At 40.7% G+C, this 24,834-nt stretch overlaps 1 protein-coding gene across 1 annotated transcript in view; it reads left to right on the forward strand.

Moving 5' to 3' along the window:
- Positions 1-24,834, forward strand: part of LOC108890397 (gamma-aminobutyric acid receptor subunit pi) — a 60,623-nt gene that overhangs the window by 13,063 nt on the left and 22,726 nt on the right. Inside the window, 1 exon segment of the mRNA XM_051076810.1 lies at positions 16,157-16,246. Within this exon segment, the coding sequence (XP_050932767.1) occupies positions 16,194-16,246 (53 nt within the window). The 5' untranslated portion in view covers positions 16,157-16,193.

Here is a 24,834-nt window from a genome sequence, read left to right on the forward strand (position 1 = left end):
GTGCGTAGAATACAGAACACGTCTAAATCTCAGAACAGAATGTCTTTATCTCAGAAGACCGTTACAGCTCACACTAATCAATGTGCCATGTATGGAGATACAGTGAGAAACCAACCAGACCTTTAATACTTGATACTCTGCAGCTGGAGTTAAATCTCTGATGTTCTTTGACCTTCTTTCAGTCAAGTAATCAAACTGTAAGTTTTAAATATTTCATGTTATTATGTTATTGACCCTACAGAAGAAGGAATATAAAGCAAAGATATCGGATATTTTTACTTGTCTAAAACACAGCGGCATTATCAGACACACAGTTTGTGTTACACTTCACTGTTTACGTGCATTTCTACCTGATTCTACTCCACAAATAAACTAGAACCAGGGATGAGCTGCATCGTCATCAGTTATTCAGAGTTTACAGTCATTTCATCAGGATCACATTGTTAATCCCTCTCTAGTGTATGATAGGAAAACTGTGATGTACAGACAATGTCTGCCAAGTGTGACTCATGAAGTTAAGAATTCATTTTATGTTGTCTCCTCTTCTGTCCTCTTCTGAGGGGGCGTCTCAGATATAAGTGATCACATAGGAAACTAAATTGAAATCTGAATCTGACTTCTTAACAGTTAAAGAAAACTTTTCTGGGATGGTGCAGTTCTTTCTTTCTTTCTTTCTTTAAACTATGATGATAACTGTGTTTTTATTCCAGAGAATCTCCTGACTTAAAACATAAATTTAATGTCCTCGTTTAACAGGGTAATTTAATTTACCACTGAGTTAAATTCATCATCTTTTTAATTGGACCTGTCTCATAAAAAGGACAGTTCATTTATCTTCTCCTGGTTCTTTGTTGGGTTTAGTTGAGGTTAAAGTGCATTATTTTAATACAATATGTAGACAGCTCAATCAAGAGCAGTATCTGCGTATAAACCTATACTGTGCTGCTACACTGTGCAACTAACCAAGGTCCATTAATTTCACTGGTCATGAATCAATATGGCTGCTGCTGTGAGGAATTCTCATTTACTGATAAACTAATCGAAATGCTTTTACAGTACGAGGAGCTGGTGGAGAGTGTATTGTTGCTTGTTGTACATGTTGTGTAATTACCTCAGATACTCTCAACAAAGTCGCTCTTCCCCTCATTCTATAAACATATGGGTTATTAATCATGCTTCACAGACATATAGACAATTGCTTCTCTGGAAATGTGTCCCTGTGAGTTGTCCATACCCTCTCAGCACACACACACACACACACAGACCTAGAGGCTCCACAATCAGATATTAATTCACATTTGCTTTGAACATATTTTTGTCTTTTCTCAAACTATTTTCAGAAAACTTTGAGACATTTTTAGCCACTTTGAAAAGCAGCTTCAAATGCTCGGTGCAAAAACACACCGCTCTTCGGTTTTGTTCTGGTGTACTTTGGAAAATAGAGAAAGCCAGACTCCAGCTGTGAGTGTCTCTTTGTTTGCAGTGTGATAGTTAAATCTCAGTGAGTCATTATTCACATGTGTGAATGTCCATATGTTATTCATAGATGCAGCATGTTTGAGATGCATTGCTAGAGTACATTTACTAAATCTGGCCCATGTTTATGCCTCATACTTGTCTTTATTTGCTAATGAATGCTTGACTGTGCTGTGCCATATGTATTTATATATATATGTGTGTGTGTGTTTCTTGGCGTTGCTGCTGTCTCATGGTTTGTTTGTGTTGACAGCACACTGACAGAGACAGTATGATGGATTCTCCCTCATGGTGACACTCTATGCAAAACCGTGTCCTAATTACAGCCATAAAAAATGTGGAGCAGAAAGTCCCCTAACGCAGGAGAGGCAGACTGTGGAAAGGCGTGTAAATAATTCTAGTTTAGCTGCAACAATCATCCATCATCATCCATCATCCATCAGTCAGAGCCGAACGACTCGTCCATTACGCCCAGATCCTTTAATCCCTTTTGCGTCAATAGTGTTGAGTTCTCTAATTTCCTCAGATCACATGCTATCTGAAGTCCTTTATTTATTTTCTGTATTGGCTTGTTCCATCAGTCCCACAGCCTTGCCCAGCATGCCAGTTCACCTGTCCATCACAGACAGACACTCACATTCACATTCATGACAGTTAGATTTTCACCTCACACGTGCAGAATTTACAGTCTGCAAGCCTTTGTTTTCATTCCCCCTGTGTATGAGCAGCAGGGAACTTTTCATAAAGGGTTTATAATCAAATATTTTAATGATTCAATATGACACCGTCATATCAAATCTGATTTATTCACTTTATTTCACTCCATTTTCATGAAGACTGAACAAATTCTGTCAGCTGATGAAGGTCCGGAGATGGAGCTGAAATCCCTGCTTTTTTCAGACATTTCCAACTGAAGTTTTACTGAAAACTCTTCAGGCTTTACACAGAAACAAGACTGAGGAGCTCTGTTTTCAGTCTCAGCTCATAGAGCATTTAAATCCGTATCCAAACCACTGTTGCTGGTTTAACGGTGGAGGAAAAGGTCACAGAACCAGGTTCATGGTTCAAAATGAACCCCTGGTGACCATGACTGTCTGCACAAAACTTCATGGCAGACCATCCATTAGTTGTTGAGATATTAGTGTTGAGACCAAAGTTTTGGAAAAAGTGAAATAAGTTTTTTTTAGTTTGTTTTATTGTCCTTAACTTACCCTGACTAAAGAAACAACTTTTAACATTCACTTCAGCACCCACTGACACTGTGTGAAAGGACAGAAATATCAGGTGACAGTTCGGTGCAAGACACAACTGATTTCTAATTCATGAGGCAAATAATTTTGCCAAGGTGAGGGAAAGTGGACAGAGTATTCAGCACAGGTGTGATACCTGCAGGCTGGCCTCTGTGTGGCCTTTGGCAGAATAATTCAGTTGTTGTTGGACGAAAAACAGAACCACATAACAATACAGTATAATCCACCCAGAGGAAGAGTTTGGAGACTTTCATATATCGATTTGAGGTTGTACTTTTGTTGTATTTAGATTGCATCATATTGAATTGTGGCAGGACACACATGCACACACATGCGCACACACCAATACAAACACTGATACTTTGGTTAACTGCCAACGCAAATCGTGCAGCAGCTTCTCGTTGTTCTGACCTGATCTGACCTTTCCATGCTCAGTCTCCAAAACCCTCAAACAATGTCTAGCCAGGTGTGTGATGCATTAGCAGTGCTGTGTGGCTGACCCTGTAGCTAACTGCTGAATGAGCGTGTCTCCTGGTGCCCTCTCACTGTTTATTTTATTAGCTGCAGCCTCACAGAAAACTGATGCACCAGCGACAAACTATGTGCCAGATACCAATCAGAAAGTTAGCGCTTTCCCAGGAGAGTATTAACGCACCAAACTTTTCGGTGCCAGAAAACAGTAGAAATACACATATTTACAGAAGTTCTTTGAATCTGTGGATTCAGTTGAGCTGTAACTTTCAGGTACTAAGAATAAAGTTATTTACACTTAGGCCCCAAACAAGCCTGTTGAGTTGAAGTTTTAAATATTCATCTTCTTTACAGATACAATGCTATATGACTTGGGTTTTCAGTATTATTGTTGTTGGCAGCTTATTACTTTACTCACAGGCTCTTCACCTTCAGTCCAGCCTGGAGTATGAGGTTGATTTTCAACCTCTCTGATTAATGTATGTGGGTTTGGAGCCTGTGGTCCTGCAATCTTTGTTTCTACAGACATCTTTTTTGAAACGTCTTTTGACTAACCTAAAATATTCAGACGGGCTGTGAGAGAGTAAAGGAGAATAAAGTTGGAGAAAAGAGGTTCCACTCTGTCACACAAACAGGTTCAGCAGAGTCAAACTGTCCTGTGGAACCGACAGTGTGTTTACATACGAGCTCCAGTCTGTTTAAGATCAGAGATGGGATATGTTGTTTCACATCCTATTCATTAGTATCTCAACATCAACACGCAGAATATCCAGACTGTTACCATGGAAACAAAACACCCTACATGGACCAACAGTAATTGAACATTCATCTCAGCACATTATAGTATTTAATTGGTTTATTTGTCAAACATAAACAGGCACATTGGCAGTGCACTTGCTAATATTTTTCCAGCAAACTGTTTGATTTCCTGTGAGCAGTATATGAGCTAATTAAAGATAATATATGGTGTGTATTTTGTGGAATAAAAGTATGATAATGTGCACGTTTACATGCTCAATGTGTTATGGAGAAAATCCCAGATTCTCATGACCCAGCTAAATGTGTGGCAGAAGATAATATGTGCAATCTAAACTCTGTATAATTAGCAGTTTCTCTCATACACAGAATACATAATGTTTTTTATCATACTGAGAGCTGGTAAATGATCCTGAATAAGATGCAAACCAAGTTTTTTTCAAGAGCGTCCTCTGCATCTTAGCTAAACTAAAACTAAATCCAAAACTGCTGTTGTTACTGTTTTTCATCTTCTTGCCAGCCGTTAGATCATTTCTCTGTGTTAAAGGAGAACTCATCACACTGAGGTCTGATTGTTAAGTTGGTGTCCTATGGTAGAAGGAGATGAGTTCATGTACGTTCAGTTCAGCTGAGTGAGTGATTCTGCAGAAAGTTTGAAGTTAGTAACTTTTGTGGGTTTTCTGTTTCAGATGATTTAAAGTTGAATTGATCCTGTAAACAAACCCTGATGTCAATGATCAATGATGTCACTAACTTAAAACTTAAATAGTTGAACTGTTCCTTTATGGGAACTCTGCAGACTTTACCCCATTGATCTGGTTTGTTTTGGCATCTGAAATGCAGGTGAAACAGAACGCAGCAGAGTTGTTATTGTAGTTATTACAGTGTGAGCTCAGAAAGCTGAGCGTGAGAGAAATGAAACATGGGCAAACCACAGCCTGAGCTCGAAGATTGTCTTCAGCCATTTTCAATGAATTCTTAACACAGAATCCCAGAGAAGACCATAATCCTCAGATGGAATTGAAACAGCTTGAATTACATTTGCTCTGACTTGGCCACACTGAGAAAATCTCTAACCTGGAAGAACAATAAGTTACTGTAAAGTCCTAATGACTTCTTGCAAGTCCTGCATTGTTCATGACTTGTGTTTGTGTTAAAGCAAATGTTCCTACAACAGTTTAGAGCAAAGAAAACAAACTGAAGGAGTGAGTACTCCAGGTGGGATGGTCTCTGGTGGACTGGGATGACTCACTGAAACATATTTTAGTACAGTAACATCAGCACAATTCCACTGTAGGTGTAGTGTTTGTTCTCATCCTTTAGTGCTTTGTCTTTACTCAAGTCTCTGTGAGGTTAAATATTGTTTTCTTTGTCAAACTGCAGATGATGGATTTTACATTTGTGCCAATTCTGGTTTGAAGATAAAATCAAATCTATCAAACAAACGAGCTGACAAACTGACAGGTGATGTCACCTCAAGTCTACTTCAACAGGAAATTAGATAAAACTTTGGATAGATAAAAGACGTCTCCACTCAGATGTATCTGTTCGTAGGAAACAGTTATATTTGTCGCTTACCAACCTGAATATGCCTGGATTGTCTTTCTGCCCAATAAGCAATGCCAAGCTTTTCCTGGGTATGTGTGGGCATACGTATGTGAGAACAACAGAGAGAAAGACAAAGATAGAGAGAGCAGCTGAATGAGCGAGGGATCAAATGGGGGGAAATATTTACAGAAAGATAAAGAACGTCACAGGAAGGGAGAAGGGGAAGACAACAGGAGACTGTGTTGTTGGAACCAATTATACATGGATGAGCCTCCACCTGCTCCATGACACTGGTTGTGTATTTGAGTAACTTTTCTAAAAATGATCCTCCTCTTAACCATCCTTCCTTTAAAAAATGGGCAAGTGGAATACTTGGTGCACATATTCTTACTGACCCAAGATCCCTTCTAGTTATGCAAAATAAATGACTTGCATAGGGTGACATTATGTAGCTGTAAAGTGACTTTCTCAGCTAATGACAGACCATTGCAACATGCATGTTCTGATTTATTCATCAACGTAACACAGCTGTTTTGTGACACATCACTCTGCCTTGTACGGCAGGTTATTCCAGTCGTGGCAGCGCCAGCGTCGGGAAACACTCTCCATAAAAACAATTTAATTTGAAGATGCTGTGAAAACATAAAGGATTGAAACCTCAGGTGGAATGACGAGGCAGTCTCACTCCCTCTGATTTCTGTTCCTGTGAAGGGAAAGCAGGGACGCCACTAACAGTTTACCCCAGATACCACGCTCCCCTCTGGCAACAGCATCTGTCTAATGAGGGAGCACAGTGGTTCCTGTGAAGCCAGACATAACGCTGCTTTGATATCAGGAGGTTTCCAGGTCTTCACCAAGCCACTGTGTAATGATGATGAGGGAGACAACGTCTAAAAATCTTATTCTACCAGTCTGGATCCAGATGCATCATCTCTCACTGCACTTAGAAAAATCTTAGTGTTTGCACAGAGACCATCTTGTCTGCATGCCTCTACACAATACACCAAGCAGTGGGCACATAATGAACCGGATTCACAGTGAATTCCCAGTTAAGGTTTAATGTAGTGGTTTTTCACTCGCTGCCAGTCCGAGGCTCCAACCTGACAGTAACTCCTGCAGGTGGGACTGACAGCTAAATGAGAGAAGCTGTGGTCTTGTTCCATTATGAAGAATCAGCAACAAACCTGAACAACATAACATTTTCTATCGTTATAATAATTACAGCCTGTAGCAGCAGCTGTGGCACCTCCAAGTATTCATTGTTAATGAGTGAATAATTGTGAAATAAATAATCTCAAGAGTATATTGTGTAAAATATTTAAATGAAATTATTTGTGAATTGAATAGATTTTTATTTCTGTTAAAGCATCATTATTTCTAAATGGGCCAAACATAAATCTCATTTAGAATAATTCAGAACCATGGACAGCGAACCTTTCTCTCCTCTAATGTGAGCTGCAGAAACTGGAGCTGAAGCCCAAAGTGTTCAATATTAGATAAGTTCAAAAAGACATTATGAGATAATCACAGGAATAAATCATGTTAAATATTTAAATGAAATTTATTAAATGAAATAAATATATTTATTTCTTCATATATTTCAAAAATATATGAAGAAATAAAGCTCACCTCATTATTATGAAATGTTATTCTTGATTTTAGTTTTAATTAGTTGGAGTTTTAACATTTTTTAAATATTTCACCAAATTTTGTTTCATTCATATATTTTACTCAGTTTATTCACATGATTATTTATTTCATGATGTTCTTTTTACTTAATTTAATTTAATATTCACGTCGCTGTCCATGGTTCTGAATTATTCCAAATAAAGGGTCAAGATTTATGTTTGACCTGTGTAGAAATAATGATACTTTAATGGTTCAGACATTGTGCTGGTATGGATATATAGGCTGTAGATTACATGCCTGACAACAGTGAAGTAGCTCTGCAAAGCCCACACTCTGCTGCCTGTGCAATAAATTGTGGATGAGTGAGGGTTTGTTACTGAAATCCATCACCCAGATGAGGAGGGCAAGGTCACCTTACTACTGATTGAAACCTCGTTTTTTCTAACTGATGAATTGTTTGAACATTAAGATTGTAATTGTGAAATTCCTGCATAATAAATGGCCATGCTAATATCCCAGCATGCTCTGCTGGGTCAGCTGTGGTCACATGTGAAATGAGTGGACACTGGACAGTGACAGCTGAACCACTCTCACTGCCAAATACCTACTTCACTGGCACACTGGGAAACATATTAATATCTTCATCAGATCTACATGTACAGCAGCTTGTCACTCATTGAATATGAATAATGTATCACACGCTTGACCTCAAGAGATCACTGGACAAATGCATGAAAGCTTTGGTTTCAGGGTGCACCTTTAATCTGTTCCCCTGGTGACCCAGGTCTAAGTGATGGAACTCGGAGAACACAGCACACATACATCATGCATAAAACATGCACAAGGCCGTACAACCCGGGGTGAAATAAAGCAGCAGCAGCAGCGGTGGCAGATGAATGAGGGCTCAGGCAGACGTGGTGAAATACCCCAGCAGGATTCAAATGTGACAGGAAGAGATATGAGGGGGAGATTCATCACAAGGGGGCTTGTCGTTGGAGTGGAAGGTTGAGAGCTGGTTGGCCTTCAGGTTCTTACCTGTCCTCTACTCTCACATGCATAAAGAATTACAGAGGGAGGGTCCCCTGTTATAACTTCAAGGATATTCAGAAGATATTAGGCCTGTGACACATGACAGGGACAGAGAGACGTGACAGACGTCACTCACTTTTTCACGGTGTGGAATAAGACGACATGAAACAGCACTGATTAACTGATGTGTTCTCTTAACTGGCTGCTAATTTTATTTGTTGGTTGGTTGGGAGGACGGACAAATGGACAGACTGGCTTTTAAGCAGCGACAAGAAATCCATAGTCACATGATCATTGGGGAGAGGATAGTGGCTATATTTTGTTCTATGGCAGGTTTATGCAGTGAGTATTTCTGCATTTTTTAGCTAATTATCCAACAATATTTCTCTTTTTGGCTTGTAACCCAACAAACACTAATCACTATTGTACAGTGACAGTAATTCCTTTCAATTCAATATTTTTTAGAGGCTGGGCACCACTTTCTTATGCTGTGTCTGTGGTTTGTTCCTCACCAGTGTTGGTGACAAAGTAGCAAATGCATTTCTCAGATACTATAACTCAAATTAAAGAGAGGAAACACTGTCTGACAGGGAGGATGACACATAGCAAAAGTGCTGGACCAAATTTTAAACTAAAGTCGGCACATTTACACAGTATGTGCTGCCAGTTCACACACACTTTGACCTTTAGATTTTAGAGCTCCCTGTGGCAACTGTGAGTGTAAATGAGCACAAATTTGTGAATGAGGTTGCTAAAATGTCAGTTCCTCTCAAACCTTAAATTTCCACACATTTTGGATTTAACTGATTCCAAAAATCATGGCATTTGTATGTTTCTTTATTTCTATAATGTCCCTTCCTCGAGATCCAGAGACGCTCTGCCTCTTTGACCTGCAGGAAAACACAATATGTAGGGTATACGGCCCGTTCTGCTAATGCTTTAATGATCCCCATAGGGAAGCCCTCTTCCACACTGAGGTCAGAGGTCAGGGTCAGCCACAGAGCAGCTTCCCTTGAGGTGGAAATGAATGCATTGTCCTGCTCAGACATGGTCCAACTTTAACCCTCTCCCCCTCGAATGGTGGTCTCTCTGTCAGCACTGTGTCTCTGTCCTGCTCCACCACACAGTGAGTGAGCACCGACAGTTATAGCGCACATGTGAGCTGAGATCGGATCAGCTGCTGCCTGACTGACCGCCCTTCACTCCCCCTGAGGCGTTTTGGATGAAAGTGTTTCTGGTGCGCCCACGCAGAGGGTTGTCGAGCTCCATCCATCAGAGACCAACACCTTGGCACAAGGTTCTCCATCTGAACTTGTAGGGCCCCGGGCTTCCTCTCCTGGATGTTCAGAGAAACCAGGTTTTCTGTGAAGCTGATTAGAAAGTATAATAAGAGCTGCTGTGAAGCATTAAACTGCACTGACAGGATTATTGTCACTTGAAGTATCAAAATAGAGATAAAGTGAAAACATAGTGTGTGATTATCTGTGTGAGCTGACCGATGTGAATCACTTTAATGAGGCATTTAAAGGAAAAGGGAAAAAAAATGTTTTTACAGTGTTTTTACAGTGAAATAGCAGAGCAACACATAACAGACACCATCATGTCAGACATTCTGGGCATTCATCTCGGGCAGCTTTGGAGACTCCAAATCAGCTGCGAGTCCATGGCGTGCGTCATTGCGCAGCAGCGCGTCCAGCCCATAGCGGTTATTGGGAATCCGCTGACAGAGCACAACCAGTTGTTTGAGCGGGCATATGTGCGCGCGGATCAGCAGGTGCTGTCTTTAACAAAACTGGATGGAAGTCTCGATTACAACCGAACCGATCTGAGGGAGAACTCTTCCGTTTGGACTCTTTATCTCCAGGATGCGCAGACATTTATGAGGAGCTCGCAGCGATCGGCAGTTACAGGTAAAGTTCGGCTTTTAACTTTATTTCTCGGGATGATTTGTATTTTAAATCGTGGTGGCACCTGTTCGTGTCCGCTGCGCCTCAAATAGAGACGTGTGTTGTCTTTTTCGTGCGCTTTTGTTTCTCAGCCGCGCGCCTCTGAACACAGCGAGCTGGATTTAAACTTTGAAGTCTGCAGCGATCTTTGTTAAAGTGTCTGTAAAAATATTAATGCGTAGTCAACAATTTCAGGCTCATCACGATGTTACTCAACAGCCAAATGCATGGATTCTCTGTGTGCGTACGCGTGTGCATCCGTGCGTGTGCGCGTATCCCTCCTAAATTCTGCTGCTTTCAATTAATTCAGCCTGTGTGAGCTGCTGGTGCACCAGTGCGTGGATGATGTTCTTTCTTGATGTGAATGAGGGTTAGGAGGTTAACAAGTTTTCGCTTAACCACGCGAGCCTCTTAAGAGTTGATTGATTTTTCCCTCAGGGTCTTTTTTTCTTCTTTTGGACAAATTGTTTCTCAGTTTTTGAAAGGAGGAAGCGTTCAAGTAGCCCAAACTGTTGTCGAGCTAATGACTTGAACTGCAGCCTTTAATTGGGCACAGGGGAGATTTTAAGGATGACACTTACCAAAGTCAGGAGAAGGTGAAGGTCAGGGATGAATTTAATGGAGACCCTGAGGATGGTGTGCAGCTGTGTCTTGATGGGAAGTGGGTGTTACTGGGATACATAAATGGAGAATTTATCAAGGTTAACCACTGCAGCCTGTAGACATGTACAAACCAGCCTGCTCTGGCCAATCCTCAGCCAGCAGCTCTGCATCAGATAAAAACAGTTAAGCTGTCAAATCAACAGACAAATGCTCCCAGCAACGCCATGATTCCACTGTGATAAAAACAGTAATTAAAATCACGCTAATGCTCCATGAAGCCTTATGGTGAGTTTCCCCGAGTCCTCCTCTAATTTCTCAAACTAAATTTACCACAGTGCTGACGCCTGTAACCAGTGGAATAAGCACAGATTGTAAGGCATGCTTAATGTGTGCAGATTTCTGTTCACTCGTTGGGTAGAAACTGCCTCTCAGACACAGCTCTCGCAGAGCAGGCCGGCCGTCATCAGGAGGCTCAGGAAGGCAGAGGAATGAGATTTACATAAGTAGAGTTGTGTCGAGATAAAGAAAAGGCTCTGTGTTATCATCACAACTCCAGAGCTGTGAGTGGTATTTTCCTTCCCTCTCATATGGACAGCATGGAGGAATTAAAAAAACAACAAAGTGAAGCGTTGGAGTAGCTGTCCCTTATTGGACATGTGACAGCACTTGTCTTGGTTTTCTCTCTCTCTATTGATTTTTTTTTCTACCTGCTTATTGACTGCTTTCTGTGGCTAAATGGGAGTGCGGCCCTGTGTCAGTGGAATGGGCGGCTGGTGATTCATCTCAGTCGTTTGACTCCAATTTTTTGGAGCACATCTCTTATATCAGGTGCAGACCTCATGACCCCATTTTTGGTACCTTTTTAAACATTTTTGCAACAAGTTAAAGCAACACTTCAGCCTTGGCAGGTTTGTTTGCAGCGCAGGTGCATCCTGGCAGCTGTTGTGTCCATTTCTGGCTTGTGTCTGATGGGACCTCGCCTTGACTCAGTGGCACAGTGTCATGTGTCATCAGTAATGTAATCTGATGGCACACGTCCTCCTGGTATTGTCCCTTCTCGAGCTGTCACAGTGTCCAGATGTGTCTTCAGATCAACTGGTTTCCCTCAGGCTTTACTTTTCAAGGATTACATGTGATAGAAATGCAGCCAAAGCCCAGAGGTCTGCTGCTGATGGACCATGGGAGCTCTCAGGCAGTCACATACAATATGCTTCAGTCTAGTGCATTAATATTTGTTAAATTTAATCCATACTGATCTGTGAGACAAAAAGCAACAAATCTAATCATCTCTAACATAAAGAACATCACAGGTAAATTCTCCAGTTGAAGACATGTGAGAGTTTATATCTCCAACTGTAAAATAATCAATATTTCTGAACTTAGGCTTACTACAGAAAGGATTCCTACAGAGATGGACCTTTTGGTTTAACCAGAGACATCTCTATCTATCACTGCCAGACTCCATTGACAAAAATAGTGATTTTACTGAGCAGAACACAGGAGCTGCTGGAATACCACTGCTCCCATTTGTTAGTGTGTTTGTTTGTGTAAGTAGTCTTGTTGCAAGAGTTTTAAATAAAATGAAACATTTAATTTCAACAAAAAGAAAGAAGCAAACGTATTTCCAGGAGGCTATGGACGAGGAGTTTTCATAGTGGCGTTTTGTGACCTCTTCAATATTTCCAACCCTTTAATTATGTGTTTTTATAAGTCACCACTGTTTTCTTTTATATTTTATTCTATCCATAACAATAATGTTATTAAGACACTAGTAATGAATATACATAGCTATTCTGTGCCATAAATATGCCATAACAAAGTGGAACACTTTGGGCCCTTTCTTATGACATCTCCACCTCTTCTGATTAATCTCCTCATCATCCTCACCGCTGTGATCACTGCTGTAATTACAAGCCTGTAGATTTGCCTTCCCCCGTAGCGTATGTTTGAGCAGCAACATTGCTAGCTCATCGCAATATTAATGCAGAGTGATGGACACCGGAGACCTGTCTGGGATGATGAGAAATAGGAGTCACTCAGAGCCTGAGCTGAAGCCTCTAAACTCACAGATGAAACAGGGGAGGAGAGGCCTTCGCAGAGATTAAATCCACAGAGTCCTTAATGTTTGTGTGAGACAGTGGCATAGTGTGTTTGAAAGAGAAAAGGAGCCTGAGAAGGTGAGCTGAGGAGCACACACAGTTACGGTGCTTTTATAAAAATTAAAATGTTGTTCAGACTGTGGCTCAGACTTTAAGACCCTACACTGACAACATCACTACCAGACTTTGATAACAAAGATGAAAATGTTCTACCACACAGTGAAACGTTCCACCGCTCTCACATTAGAGATTCTTTCAGAGCTATTTTTATTCCAATGTACTTGTGGAATCTTTGAAGAAATTTTGAAGATCTGAAAAAATGGAACTGGACTGAAGATTGAATGGTCTGAGTGTTTTCATAGTAGAGAAGCAAAATTATTAGCTTAATTATTCACATTTGACTTTGTGTGTTCTTTTTTTCTTCCATCTTCTCAGCATCTAGCTGTAATATATTGTCTCTACAGCAGCTGACTTTTCAGTTTGGTCAGAACCAAAACAGCAGGTGAGAAAGGTTCCTCAGACCACAGTACAGACCAAAGGACCTTAAAGAGGTGGTCTCTGTGTGGGTCACTCTGAACCCTGGTTCAGTTTCGTTGAGGCTTGTCCCTCATTAAACAATAGAAGAAGAAAACAGAAAAGGAGTAAAAATGAACCGTGGAAGGTACAATGGGAGGAGATGAAATATTAAGCTGTAGTTTGAAATCAAAAGTTGTTTTCTGAGAGGATGAGTTGAACTGACGCTGACGTCAGACACTCACCTGTCTATAAACCAATCAATGGGTGAAAATGTGCTGTCTCCTCACTGAAACTGCTCACTAAGAGTAAACTGACTGTTTATCATGGAGCTACATTAATAGAGAGGGAGTGAACAAGGAAGACATTTTGGATGAAGTCTGAAATACTTTCATTTTTTAGCATTGTTAGCTAACTAGCTGACTAGCTACGAAGCCTTTTCATTTTGAAAAGAAAAATGTAGCTAGGCCAATAAATGCTGCTGCATTTTAGCATGTGGGATGCTAACTGCTAACTGTACTAGTTTTTAGCTTGTGCCAGATATGTTAGCTTACAAACACGGTGTTAACTGGGGAGTGACAGTTAGAAAAGCTCTCGTGGTTTTATGAAAGACCAAACAAAAACACGTCCATTCAGTAAGTCATGGCTCTGAAAGAAAGAACTGTGGATAACTGGGAGAAGAGTGAGGAATGACAGCTGGAGGCAAAGTCGAATGATGATGACATCACATGGAAAAAGACATGAAGAGCAACAAAGGAGAGAAAAGCCAGAGAAATAGATGAAGTGACTCACTTCTGCCTGAAATATCTTTTATATTTGCCGCTGCCCTTTTCAAGTCGGCTTAAAATCAAATTGTCAGTAGTTGGAGCCACAACTGAAAGACAGGCTTCACTTTGGCGGGACTGTTACCCATCCTCCCACATGGGGAGTGTGTCCTTCATTAGGATGGTCACTGATCTCTGACGCATGCCAGCACAGATTTAACAAGCAAACAGTGCAGAGATACTGTATCTGCTCAACCTGAGGCTAAACCATCCTCTCATCTCCTAAAAAACAACAATATTACTTTTGAGGTTTTGGGTTAAAATAGTGATAGTCAGCAGTGTTTGAGCACAATAAGGCCACAGAGGTTTGTCTGAAAGCTGCCTGTAATTTATTTACATCTGACAAAAAGTTATCCCCAGACAGTGACAGATGAATCCAATTACATGTGATGGTACAAAAAATAAATGATACTGTAGTATTCTCATTGACTGTCTGACCCATCAGATCCACTCACTGAGTAACTGGAGCATAACCGACAATAACAGACAATAACACAAACAATCAGTTTCTCTCACCTCTGAATCCCTGATCCTTCAGTAATGTACTGACTGAATTGCTTCCATACGAGTGGGTGCCTTTCAGTCCTATTTAGTGCAGATTATCATTATCATGGTGTTCCTCAGTGGGGGTCCAACCATAAAGTGCTGAAAAGGAATCTCTAATTCACATATTTAAAGTATTTAACAGAGAAAATAGCAGCCTGTCATTTGTATTTAAAGGAGCAGGGGAGAATTGTATTTTGTATTGAGCTCTCTATTTTTTACTTTTCTACTACTTCCTCTAACTCTGCTGCTCAATGAGTGTACATCATTTTCAGCCCAGTGCATCAGTCCAAAACACTATTATTATTGTTTTTTAACACTGCTTATTGACACTCTCAAGTGGTGCTCTCTGGAGTACAGATGGAGCACACTCAATCGTTTGCTCAGTCTTCTGTGACTGACAGGTCAGTGAGGGGCTGTGTGCGCTGAGAATAATTGCCATTTTTCTCTTGCTAATGTACAGAACTGATTGCAGCAGCTCTAAATTTAAACGATTCTACATGATGATAATGTCCTGTATTACTCGTGTTCTCATATAATCTGTCCTGTTAAGCTGCTTCCTCACATGAGCATTACATGGATGTTTTTAAAAATGTTGAGCTCCAACAAGGGAAAACTGTCAGTTGCTCAGTTAACCTGAGCAGTGATAGTGCCATGTCTTCAGTGCTAAACAACCACTACACTGTGTTATGTAACCAAAGCCAAAAAGGTGACATCACCACCAAACAGGTCTTACTGTATTTGAAGCCTGCACCACTGTAAAGCCACTTTTAACACCACAGCCAGAGAAGTTTGCTTTCAACTTTACATTAAATATTTCTTTAGCCCAGCGTGCCGTCCACAGCAGTCGGGTCTCCGTGGTTAAGTCGTTCTGGTCTCAGAAGGTTTTCCGTCTGCTTTCATCTTAGGAAAGGCAGAGAGGGAGAGAGCAGGAAGATATGGGAAACAAGAGGACTCTCTGAAGGAAACGGCAATATGCTTTATTACTTTTCAGTCTGGAGCTCTGTGCCAGACTTGGAGTTGGGGTGAAGTCATTAACAAGAGGTCATTATGCTGTTGAGAGAATGTCCCTCAGGCATGCCAGAACTGTAACTGGCTGCTGTGTGATGTACAAATACGTTCAGATTGTCCTAGCATTTCAGTGTCTGTTAGAGAATCTGTGGAAGATAACCAAGTGGCTCAGAGAACCCACCGTTACCTGGGTGATAGATATCATCTCAGGAAAAAATATTTGTGGAGCTGTAGACTGTGAAGATTAAAAACAGGAAAGGGGTCACAGACCATCTGTGATGCCTGCCAGCTGAAAAAGGAAGATTCAGAAGTCGGTGGTTCAGCTGTTGCATCCTTATTAAGACGCATTAAACTCTTTTGCTATCAAGGGGAGCAAAATCTATATGCTCTGAGTCTACTATCATCACTTGCATCCACCTGAGTTTCATGTCATTGTCCTCTATGTGCTCTTATTCCAGATAAAGTCCACCTGGTGTCTCCACTCCTTCAGCAGCCATGGCTCTGTCTGTATCTGGAGGGACCGTGTTCACAGTTCTCCTCATTTGCAGGTAAGACCGCCTACAGATGGAGACACACAACTGCTGGGATCTGTAGCCACACACCTTTTTTATCAAACAGGAAGTCAAGTCATGTCAGATTCTAATTTGCAACAACACCAAGGCTTTGTATCGGGTGAGCTGAGGGGAATGTAGAGAGGTACTCATTCTATAATTTTCTTTTCGACCATCAATACTCAATAACAGCTCCCCGTGAATCAAACAAGAAGCATTGAAATTCCATTGCCACGTTCATGACACCGCTGAGAAGAAGCGATGAGGCGGGATGCAGCTCCACATGCATCAGTCATTGCATACAATTGGTGTTATAATCCCTGCAGAGGTCATACGGAGAGAGTGATGGGATGTTTTGGTGCACATTTGTCTGTTACCGTGAAGAGAAGCCTCTCCTCTTCTTACAGTTTATTTTCAAAGCACAGAATGCACTTTGCACATATTAGATAAGGCAAACCCTCTGGGTCTCACTGAATCCTGCTATAAGATATTCTCTGTATAGTGCAGTGCCTCTTTGCACAATCAGCTGTGGGATTAATGTGCTGTAGCAGGTTGCCTGCTACACTTGTATGTTGCCAAATGCATCTGCTTTTCAGTGTAGACACCATACGCCAGACTTTTGCCATTCAAGCATAAAATGACTTAATTTCATGAATCTGTGAGCTTTCAGTGATTCCATGTAAATATACCTCTTACATTGATCATTGTTGTGTTTAAGTGAAAACACCTACAGAAGTGTAACGGATGTCACATGTCAGTCAAGGCTGAGAAACTACAAAGCACCTCTGTTTATTAATCAGTGAAAACATGTATTTTATTGTGAAAGAAGGACTTTAAAATGTAGCTTTAGTCATCATGGTGAATTGATAATTGTTTATTCAGCGATGCTAGATGCCAGATGCCAAGTTCTGCAGACTCAGTACTTCTGAAAAGTAGATACCCAGAAAGATCTAATGAGCTGGGGTCAGTTCCCAATGTCCATGTGTCAATATGAGAAAAAGGGAAATGTGAGGTGAAAAGTAAAAGTGTGAAGTACAGTATTCCTCATTAATTGTTGGAGCGTCACTCTGCTGATGGTCCCTCAGTGGATGTGGGTTCTTCTCCTCTGGTCTATTTAGAGACGATCTGAGTGTCCTCAGCTCCCTTTCAGATTAAGCCTTGGTTGTTTTTTTTCTTTTTTTGCTGTGGATTTCACCATGGCTCTAGGAATGGCAGTGTTAATCACAGTCTGTCTGTACACCACTTTGGTCCAGACTGTTATTGCCTTGAAATCTAGTTCAGACATTCATGTTCCTCAGGGGATGAATCAAATGAATGAATTTTCCAAATGTCCTATATTTTGTTTTGTGGCTAAATGCCTGCAAAAGTTAAGACATTCCCGTCATGCAACATATAGAGCAGGTCTAGACAGTACTCTATTACTGTAACACTACCATGAATTTTAAATGTAACCGCGTCCTTTGAGCTGGATTGTGGGAGCAGCAGGAGGCTCTACAGCTCTGGATGCAGAAAAACCTTCAGTTAGCAACAGGAGAAGAAGAGAAGAGACGAAAAGCACAAAACTACAGGAAGGAATAATGAGGAGAGAGGACAAAGAGAGAGAGAGTGTGTTAGCATGCTAACGTGCTAAACTATGATGGTGAACACAGTAAACATTAGACCTGCTTAACATCAACATGTTAGCATTGTCTTTGTGAGCATGTTAGCACAGTGATATTAGCATTTAACCCAGAGCACTTTGTGTGTCTTAACACTTAGTCTTGTTGAGAATGAATAGATGCATGCAGGGTTTGTGTAGGTTTAGTCTGTGCAGACTAACCCGTCACGCAGACCCTGACACACAACGTAAAGCATCAGCCGTCATTGACTCCACTTTGAAAAGAAAAGGCTTAGTGTGTGACTTTGATGCGAAGCTATTTCTTCTTTGGAACAGAACTGGAGACTAGAACAATGATAAAGATGCATTTTGACTTGTGGTTTGCAGTTTTTCAGCATCAAACGTTCACAGGAAGCTACTGTATGTTCCGGTCTGTTGGATTAACATAAACTATTCACAAGTGATTTATTGATAAAATTTCAGTGATGGCAAATGGCTCTAAACAGCTCAGTATGTAACTGGTATGACCTCCGTGACATTGTGTATAAAGACCCTGGAAAATTGATTTACTATGCTCTGCAGCCCATCAGCAAAACTCCCTCTCAGTATGAGGTGTTCAGCTCAGAGGCTTTGATAGCTTTAGCGTGATTAGGAAAGACCACTTGCCCTCTGCCAGCTGAATACAAATGTCTTACAACCATTTACACCAACACGTTATTGACCCACCAGCTTTATGGAGACGACCTATGACCTTGGCAGCGCTGAAACTACCAAGACCCTCACCTCTGTGCAAACGAGTACCTTGTTACAGGTCACAAGTCGCCACAACGTACGATCATAAAGAGTCATGAGAGTCACACATTCATCCAACAGGAAGGCTCACAGAGACATGACTGATGTCTTGCTTTGTGTTGAGGACACAGTCTACCACCAATGTAGGTGAATTCCACAGTGACACACTGGGAAATGTTGGAGTGTCAATCCAGCCTCAGATATCTTCCACTTCTCGTGTTCCTGTGGCTCTCAGTGAAAACCCTGGCAGCACTGGAGCATTGTTTTTCTCCCCGAGTCAAAAGAACAAAGCAGCGGATTCAAGAGGAGAGGCTGAGAATCACAGCTGAGCTTGTTAGGGAAAAAAACAGTTGCTTAAAAAACAAACAAACAAACAAATAAAAAAAACCCTGAATCTGTGTCATGTGAGGACAGTCAGCCATGGCTGTAGCTGGCATATGAAGTGTTCACTGATGTTGAGTAAACATACCAATGATACCAATACGTATGGATTCATCTGCTGTAATTTAAACTAATGATCATATTGAAGCTGGTGTTCGCAAGGTTTAGAATCAGAAAATCAGAGGGCGAGGCAAAGATGTACGGTGGGAAACACAAAACATCTGAAAATCAAAACACAGGAAACCAGCGATCTGCAGCTGAACTGCGGCTAACGTTTGCTCAGCTCGCTCCGCTGATAAAATCCTTCATGTGGTTAAAAAGTGTAGGTAAAATGATCAAGATCAAAACAGTGTATCCTAAAATGTGGCTTAAAACTGGATTTAAAAAATCTGGTTGCTCATTTGTAGTCAGCAGCTGTTGATTGCAGCCTGAAATGAGCAAGCTAGCTAGCTAATTATGCTAACATTAACATTAGCACTATGAATTTGTTGAAAAGTCCCTCTCTGGCCGCCTTCTTCACATTTATAACTGACTTGTATTAAAGCAACAAACTTGATAATGGTATTAAAATGAGCATTTGATGGCTACATACATGCTATCATGCTAAAGCTAAAAGCTACATATATCTGTATAAAAAAGTGCTAACAGCATTTAGGTCTGGCTCCCATACAGTACAGAAATACTACACAATAGATGTGCTTGTCATGAACACTGCTTTTTTCTACAACCTGTAATCACACAATGGGCCTAAATGTTCTACCTATATTTAGTTAGCATGCTAAAGTTTGAGGCTAATGTCAGAGTCAACAAATCCACCTGTTCAACTTTTTCCCGATGTGTTTCTGGTTGTAAAAAAACAACACCTGTCAAACTCTTTGAATGCCAACTACCTCAGTTACTAACTTCTAATGCTCACAGCCTCAGCATCACTATTCAGGAGGGTTTACCACATGTAACCATAAGTAACTGCAAATAATTTAGCAAACCCACATTTACAAACAGCGGCTGCAGCTTCAAAGCAGTCAGGCATGATTTCTCATTTAATCTCTCTCAATAGAGGCTTAATAATATAAAGTAGCACCATAATATTGTATATATGCACCAATGGTTTCACAGCACTGGTTACAGAAAGCATGGATAACATTTTAGCGAAGCCTATTACAGGCAGGTTAAAAGCTTACGCTGTGCTTTTCTTGCTTTTACTGCAGAGACATGACTTACTCCTGTATAGAAATCCATTTCATGTCAGCTTGCTTTATTGATTGTCACTGGAGTGATTAGTGTACCCCTATGCTCAGATAATTACATGACTGGATTGTCTCGAACCTGATATCACAGAAAGGGAACATTACAGAGGTACATGAGGAAAATTAATTGGCTTGAGAGAATATTGTACTGTGTGCTTTGTTTTTTCTGCATTAAAGGGGACATAAATAGCATCTTTAAAATGCTTCTATAAAGAGTTGTTGGGTTATGGATTAAAAGAAAACTTCAGTTTTTGGGAATTCTATTATTTTTTACTTGGGATCAGAATCAGACAGTGTCTCTGAGTGGACTTTGAAGGTATGTTCAACAGTGAGCCACGCTGACAGAATGAGATTGGACTCCAACAAGTGCTTTGGCACATTGATTTGGAAGAGTGATCCTCAATTTTACTGCTTTTGACAAGTTAATGCTTGAGGCCGCTCTCTGATGTCACTTGTCAAGGGTTACCAAAATATAACACCACTGATGTTTCAAAGCCGGTGCCACGGCCCATTTAAAGCTCGACTGAGAGACAAAAAAAGACATGAGGTCAGACTTCAGCTTTTATATAAAGTGGCTTAAAACTGCAGCAGGAGATGTTGAAGTTATTGCCCTTGTTACCATAGAAACACATGATAGCCTATTACTGTATGCATTAGTTTGTCAGTGATTTTACTAAAAGCTTCCAGGATCTTTGTGATGAGAGGCTGGTTAGAGTAAAGGTTTACACAGATTGTTAGGCATGACTTGGAGGCCCTGGTTAACTGCTCTAAAATCACTGTAAATCAGGACCTTGAGGGGCGTCTATCTGCTTTTCTAAAACAGTTACTACATATACCTGGAGTGATTTATTGATGACAGGTGATCGTTCTTCTGCCGAGCAATGTAGCTCCTCAGTGACGTTTAGCAGCATGCTCCAGGATTGGAGTGATTATTAACATTTATCTGGAAGTAATCATTAACTGTGCAGCTGTTGAAGTAGAGCTCAGTGATGTCCGCTCTCTTCTCTGCATTTTTTATTTTTATTTTTTGCATTGTTACCACAGATGGTTGGCGTAGTTTGTCTGATTTAGATGGAGATAAAAGGTGGAGGAAAGGGTGGCAGTTCTTCAGTGAAGTGACAGGACACAGCAGGGTCCCTGGCTGCTCGGACATAAATCCCTGTAGACTCTCTTTGTTTCCTTCACCAGTATCTTTGTGGGTTTTTTGTGCATTTGTTAATGAATGAAGAATGAATGGTGCAGTAACACTGATGTCATGTGGTCACAGGTGTGTGTTTTACAATGGATATTTTACAACAAGTATTTTACAGCGGGTTTGAATGTGGCTAAGTCATGAGGACCAGAACTATCTGTTTTATAAATAGGTCTTCACAGCTAAAGAACATCCTATTTAACAATGAAGGATTTCAGTAGTTTTTCAGATTCATTAAGGCCTGATTATATGCTGCTGCATTTAGCACCATTGAAGTGACATTAAATTTCGTTCAACTATCTTGTGTCTGTAGGAGACAGGTCAAGGAAGAAATCTTTAATAGAAAATATGTTCCATTTTTTTGCTCAGAAAAACCACGGCGCCTCGTTTCCTCTGAGTTAAATAATGAGGCAATTGAGATTCTTTTAAATTTCACAAAATCCACTTTTCTCTTTAGTACAACGGCTGTTGGTAATTGCCTTGTCTCGCCTATTTGAAATCCATCATTTATCATTTTCTGCAGCACAACGAACTGAGAACCAGTTTTTCATGTTCATTAAGTTTAATTGTAGGTCCCCTATCTGGAACAATATCTTCCCTCTGTTGGGTTTCTCTGCCATTTCCATTTTCACAGAAGTTAGTCATGGTGCCGTCGTCGCTTATGTTTTCCCCCAGCGACGAATCGTCTCTCTGTAGACCTGATTATTCTATAGTGTAGACTTTATGAACCACAGGGCTGGATGTACTGGCCTTTTTATTTCTGTGATAGCAGCTTGTCGTTAGCTCATAGCAAATTACTGGGGAACAGTACAAACACTTAACACCACTGTGATTTGTGGAAGTATATGTGAATGTCTTTTTTTGGCCGTTTGGTCTGCAGGACCAGGAACTAGATTTAGTTCCTCTTCTTGACAGGGATAAACATATTCTATTAAACCAAATCTTCTTTAACAAATGATTGATACTAAATTTGCATGAGGAGCTGATTTCACTCCCTACTGCAGCTGTTAATTGTGACAGAGGTTCTCATGCAGAATTGTAGGCTTTTTGGGCACATTTGATTCCACACCTCGCACCTTACAGCCAGTCCAGGAAACAGTGAGAAATCTGCACAGGGAAACGCTCCATCTCTTAGACAGCATCAAATCAAACAACTCAGGTGTCTCTTACAGCCTGAGAGCTGCCACTAAGGTGCCTGAGTGTGTTTGTTAGTGAATTTCAATAAGTGACTCAGTACCTAATGGAAAAATTTAAATAAGTAAGCCTGTACTGTACGTACAGTATCTGTTCATGAGCTCCTCCAAAGCTCCAAGGGCCATTTCACATTACAAGACTACAAAGCTGAAGCCATGGATAAGGCTCTTATTACCATGATAATACTTTGTAGTATCATTTTAATTAATACTAACCAGAGATCTTATTTTGGCCTTCCTTTGAGCTCCTAAAATCTCAGCGCTTGTGTAAAAGAAAATTTAATAAAGAAGCACATTCTCGCCTTAAGAGGGATGTTACTGTAGCTGATAGCTTATCCCATCGGATGGAGGCTCTAAACTCAACATCACAGACGTTTACTTTGTGTCCTCCTCACCAACGAAACCGTTTTCTCAGGGTTAAAAGCCAATTGCAAACTGATTGTCATGCGTCCCACTGACTCACACACCTGCAGCTTTACAGGCTTCACTTCCCGATGGTCCCAGGATAACGTTCAAGGGTAACGCTGTGATTGAATCATTATCTGAGGGTGGACAAAGTTCAAGCTGAGACTGTTTCTCTGTCAAATAGTCCTATCAGTTCCCTGGTGAACGGTGGTGGCCATCAGTGATGGGCAAGTTACATGAAAACTGCAATCAATTACTCATTACACATAGGTGGAATCGATAAAAGGACCTGATCAGCTCAGGACCGTATGATTCTGATAGTTCGGACAATTTGGAACCAGTTCTTGATTCACATCCCTCACAGTGAAAAGGCAGGGTTCACTACAAACAGTAACATAACAAATGGATCAGTTTTGAACAGATTTTAGCTGCAAAAGCTGAAGTTACTCCACAATGAAAAGACAAAGTTCAGATACCTTCAACAAGATTTCAGCATTTTCAGCTTTTAACACGACGGTCTCCAAAATATCATCCCGTTTGAGTCTTTACTCGGGTTTCTAACAGCTGCAGTCTGTAGGTTTCTGTTCCAATCAAACTCTAATTACTGTCCTGTTCTCTGGTTGATGGTTGTTTTTCTGTGAAATGAGCTGGTTAAACTGGAATCGTCTTGTAGGTCGTACAGAGGGAATAACCTTTTAGGTTTGTTGACGAAAGCATTTGCCCTTAAACAGGAAAACCACACAGTCAGATCTGATAAAAGTTAATGATCCACACTTTTCCGGCTCATTCACCAAAATAAAATGTTACAGGTGCTCTGCTCTTTGAGTGCGTTCAGAGTGAAGAATTATTCCTGCAAGATATTGTCACAGAGCACGTTCCAGCTTCCAGGCGAGTGTCCTCCACAGAATATAAATGCTTCACAGTGTGCAGTGTGGAGACTTAATGCAGCGTCTAACTGTGATTGTCTTCACCATCCAAACTTTAAAAAACCTGTATTAAACAAAATTGTGCTTTTCAAAATCCAGCCCAAGAAATTAATCTGCACTTTAACAGTAGGTTGGTGAGTTTTTTAGAATATAATTAGACTCTTATTATACTCGCCCTGCAGATATCCCCCGTCTCCATATCTACCTTAATGTTGCAGCTCGGCAAGATCATAAAGAACTCTATTAAATGCTGCTTGACGAACCCTGGAATACCCTGGGGATCTGATTTAATGTGCTGTCTTATGGATGTGACAAAACTGCTGCCAACTTCTTAACTCTTGTGTTCTTTGTCAGCAGCTCCACTCGTTATCTGACAGCCTTTAATTTGAGCGTTGGTGGTGGAGGACGGGTTTTTAACCTGGACAACTGAGACTTAAACTTCAGTGTGTGGTTGATCCTCAGATGTTTCTGGCTTGACAACAGTCATTTCAACCAGAAATTTACCCTTATAACTTTAACAAGGTTGAGTGTGCAGTGCAGAGCTAGCAGATTTTCTCTCAGCAGCTCTTATCAGTCTGTGTTTTTAAATTCATCCATATCCAAACACATACTCCCAGACCAGAATAAATGAACATTCACATTTTTTTTAAGTTAGGGATAAAAATGTCAGATGGAGTCTCACTCTTCCTGTCTCACACACTGTTGTCAGTACAGTAACATTGTTTTTTACAGCATGACGGCTCTGAATTCAGCATAAATTTGCATGACTCCCTCCCTCACTGACATGCAGACATGTTTGGCAGAGGCATCCATTAACATTCTTGTAAAGAAAACACAGTTAATTATCCTGCT

Source organism: Lates calcarifer, linkage group LG16_LG22 (genome assembly GCF_001640805.2).
Source record: "Lates calcarifer isolate ASB-BC8 linkage group LG16_LG22, TLL_Latcal_v3, whole genome shotgun sequence".
In the NCBI taxonomy this organism is placed as follows: domain Eukaryota; kingdom Metazoa; phylum Chordata; class Actinopteri; family Centropomidae; genus Lates; species Lates calcarifer.